General features: G+C 40.7%; 1 protein-coding gene across 1 annotated transcript in view; it reads left to right on the top strand.

Moving 5' to 3' along the window:
- The window catches only part of CSMD3 (CUB and Sushi multiple domains 3), a 332,707-nt gene that overhangs the window by 152,887 nt on the left and 175,367 nt on the right, over window positions 1-4,453 (top strand). Inside the window, exon 10 of the mRNA XM_019552043.1 lies at window positions 3,164-3,260. Coding sequence (XP_019407588.1) covers window positions 3,164-3,260 — 97 coding nt within the window. The remainder of the gene's footprint in view (window positions 1-3,163; window positions 3,261-4,453) is intronic.

Here is a 4,453-nt window from a genome sequence, read left to right as displayed (position 1 = left end):
CCCTGGCACTGGCCCTGAGACATTGGTCCCAAGATGGTGACCAGGGGGCAGGACACTTGACAAGGGGTGGGGTTTCCCATTCAGACTTTGCTGAAACTGGATAAGTGGCCCTCTGCCCAAAATAAGTGCCTGCCCCTGAGGTAAGATATGGTAATGACTACACTCCAGAAACCTTCTGCCTTTTTGTTTGAAGAAATTAACATGTAGCTGACTCCCATGTGCCAAATTACCTATTTAACTAGGTGTAGGCCATAAGGCAGGCCAAGAGCTGTAAGAGTTAAATTGTACAAGTCTGAAGTTCTATGGATAGCACCAATGTGCATAAAAATGTTTGGAATATGATTAAGAATTTTCTGACATAATTAGTACAAATTGCCATAGTAGTGAGAAAACCAGGTAGCACAGTATAACCAAAACTTGATATATATCTGGGAAGATGTGTAGGAAAGTTGTGATTAAATAAGTTAATTAGCCAATTGTAAGCTGTATGGCACCAGATGTGATTGATCGTGTGTGGGCACTGATGCAGACTAGATGTAAGTGCTCCTAAAGTATAAAAAGAATAGAACAGAAATTCGCTTGGGATTTGTGATTAAACTCTGTAGTATTCCTGCTGGCAGCCACCTGTCTAATAGTATGAATAAAGGCTATGATAAGTTATACTCACTGAGTATGTCTACATGTGCCCCTGCAGTGCTATTGTTACTGTGCCATCATTTAGTACTTCCTTTTAGAAGTGCTAAATGATGGCACAGTAACAGCCCATACCATGCTGTCCACATGGGGCATGGTTATTTTTAGCCACTGTGTCACCCTTGTAACTTGTATACTGAGGGAGCACACAGCTATGGTGACATAGCTGCGGCATCGTGGTTTCTGCCCGTGGACACCACATCACCATAACATGTTGCTATGGCAGTGCAGCATTTTCTGTAGATGTGCCCACTGAATAGCTGCTGAATGTGTATTTCAACCAGACTGTGGTAGGACTGTAGAGGTCACAGAAGGCAACAACATTAGAATATAACTCAGGGCATAACACCAAAGATAACCAAGATAATATTTATTGCAAAATCTTCTTGAACATTTAGCCTTCCTAGCTGTCTCCTAGTATCCTACAATGTGTCAACAATAACCTCTGTATCTAAATCATTCTACAAAGACGACAATCTAGTGAAGGTTATTTGCTGAGGACAGCTCTTTGGCAGTCACAGAAGTGACAGTAGTGGCAAAAAGAGATATTTGAACTAGTCACCCAAGAAATAAGGTAAATGAGCCCACACTGAGCTCAAAACTGCCCAAACAGATACCTGCTGGTACTCAGTTAGTTAGTACTTTCCATTCCTATTGCTAACATGCCACCAAACCTGCTACAACATTAAATGGGTTTGTAACCTCTTTTGCACTGTTACCACAAATAAAACTTTATCTCGTGGACCACCAACTGTGAATCACAACCTAATCAGTTTGGGAGTGTTCCAAACTTCTAGAGCTGAACAGAATCAGGAGCATCCACAGTATTGGTCTAAGCAAGTAACTTCAACCTAATAAAAATCAAGCAGAAATTATTCCTGATAGCTTAGGTCAGTGGTGTCACTTGTTCAGCTCTTGGGATCATATATGAAGCATTCTGGCTCATGTTCTATGGAGATTTGCTTAGGCTTCCCCTGCAGTCGTCCACATGAAGTAGCCATTCTTGGTTAGACATTCTTCATTGATAAACAAGATATTTATTTGAAGGGGCAAAGCACCATATGTCATCTCCACACAAGGGGAGGCCTCTCAAAGGGCTTTTGAATTGAAAGTAGCATTCTGTTGCTGGCATCCCAACCCCACACTCCTGCATGATGTGGGATCACTAAAGTTGCTTGTCCGTCTCTTATTGTCAGGACTCAGGAATTCCTGCGGTTATGTACTGCTTTAATCTGAGCACCATAGAGCAGATCACCCCCAAAGTTCCCTGAGAAAGGGACTTCTATCACCCTCCAACCACAAATTACCTGTCTTGCCCTGTATCCAGGTATGTGAGGAAGCACAATATTTTCAAGGCAATGTTTTCAAACACCTTCATCCCCTGGTTCTTGATCCTGCTCTTGCCAAAGTCACTGCTGACATATCTTTTCCACACTACGTTCCAAGGTGGAGAAATGGTAAAGGAAATAGCTTTGTCAGCATATCTGTCTCCTATCCGGGATGATCTCTGGAGGTACACTTAGCCACCTTGGCTCACTGAGGTGATTTCCAAGCAATTCTATCTCTTGCAAATTCGTCTGCTACTTTATGCTATGTAACATTTTTTACATGCAAAATGGCCTCCAGTGCTGCAGGAAGGACTAAGCCAGCTAGGTGTTGGCTCAGGAATCAATAGGTTTTATTAATCTCTTTATCCGACAGAAGGGGACTGAATGCCAATGGGGAAAGCATACAATTCTGAAAAGAAGGAAATGTTTTATTTCCCTTATTTACTCAGACAAAACTTCTATCCTATTTCTGAGGACTTTTGGTGATAACGGTGATTGGAAGGAAAGAGGAGGAAGATGAATATCACAGTAGGTGACTATTCACACATTTAGATGCCTAAATATTTTTCCAAATCAGGCTCTTTTAGTATTGCCAAATCCAACAATTGAGGAATATAATTTCTTCCCTTCCCTACACCTCCACTTCTAACAGAGCTGAAAATTTCTAAGGGATACCTCATATCATCATGACACAGGCTCCAGCCCTTGCCAAACTTGTGAGACTCAAAAAAAGAAATTTAAATATTTGGTAGCATTTCCCTTCCTTCAGCAGTCTCAGGCTATAATCAATAAAGGCTTATTGTGGCCTCAGGTGGCTTATCGGATTTTGTGGTTCCTTTTGGAGGCAAGATACCTAAAGGTCACAGAATTTATAATCAGAGACAAAAATATAAAAACATAAAAGCAAGCAAATAAAAACCAGATGCATACATTTTGTTCATATCAAGAGCTAAGAGTTTCAACTCACAATGGGGATCATTGCCTTACGCTACCTTTCCACAGTTGAAAATGATGACTTCATCTGTAACTACAGGACTGCTACTAGCATAAATGGACACAGGGTATAATTCACAGTTTTTCTCCCTGTAGGCTGAACTCAAGGGAAAGATCTTTACGTTTTTTTCTTACATTTTTCTTCATAGGTGCAGGTTGTAAGTTTTGCCACAGAACACAATTGGGACTCTTTGGACTTTTATGATGGCGCCGACAACAATGCTCCAAGGCTTGGAAGCTATTCAGGTGAATGAGGCGAGGGTACAATAAGTACATTACAGATGTTTCTCTTTGCTGTAAACACACAGATCTTTATCTGTTTCTCCTGAATTGACAGTTAACACATGTTATAGTTTTGATTCCATCCAACAGGGTCTTGAATCAGTGTGAAAAATTGAAAGGCTTAAAACTAAAATAACATTTTGAGTGTTATTTAGGGGCCCCTAAACTACATGTAGTATTCTCATAGGTGTCATGACCTATATTTCTAGCATGATTCAGATGCTTCAGAAATACAAAGATATACTGGTCATCTGTTACCACCTACAGGTCCAAATACAAAGGCCTCTGGCTAAGAGGACATATTTCTAAGCTATCCCATTTTTAGTGCCCAGGACTGTACTGACTTTGTTTAGGCACAGATAATAGGGGTATTTTAAAAAATAAATGTGTATCCTATGCTCTGGCTATTTATGCCATTAATTTAGAGATGCAGACTAATTGAATATGAAGGACAGCCAGCAAATAGTCTCAGAATTCCAAAACCAATATGTAAATTCCTTCCTCAGAAGACTGAGAATGGTCTTTGCCACCCTTAGCGCCTATCACAATGCATTCAATTACAGCACAGGGAACATTACTTTTTTATATTTCTTGATAAGTACACATAGCATTTATTATCTATATTCTTTTAAATTTAACTAATTCTTTTCAGTATGGCTTTATAAACCAATAGATCCCATTTGCTCAACTGGTATATTATGGTCCTGTCCTGATCTTTTAGGCAAGAATTCTCTAGACTTTTAGTAAGGTTACACAGAATCATAGAAGTAGGGTCGGAAGGGACCTTGTAGATCTTCAAGCCTGACCCCCAGCCTGGGCAGGAGAAAAGACTGCATTCAAATGAGTCCAGCCAGGTAGTCATCAAGCCTCTTCTTAAAGATTCTCAGGGTAGGAGCCAGCACCACTTCCCTAGGAAGTTGGTTGCAGTTCCTAGCTGCCCAAACTGTGAAGTAGTTCTTGCGGATGTCTAATCTAAACCTACTCTCTAATAATTTGTGTCCATTGTTCCTTGTCATGCCGGGGGAGCTAGAGGAAACAGTGTTTCCCCTAAACTCTTCTGGTCCCCACCTAGTGAGTTTATAGACAGTCACCAGGTCCCCCCTCAGCCTTCTCTTGTGAAGGCTAAACAGGTTTAGGTCCTGCAGTCTTTCAATGTA

Source organism: Crocodylus porosus, unplaced genomic scaffold (assembly GCF_001723895.1).
Source record: "Crocodylus porosus isolate Cpor-Errol unplaced genomic scaffold, CroPor_comp1, whole genome shotgun sequence".
Lineage (NCBI taxonomy): Eukaryota > Metazoa > Chordata > Crocodylia > Crocodylidae > Crocodylus > Crocodylus porosus.
The sequence above is the reverse complement of the archived record's forward strand: the minus strand, read 5'-3'. Positions and strand labels throughout refer to the sequence as shown.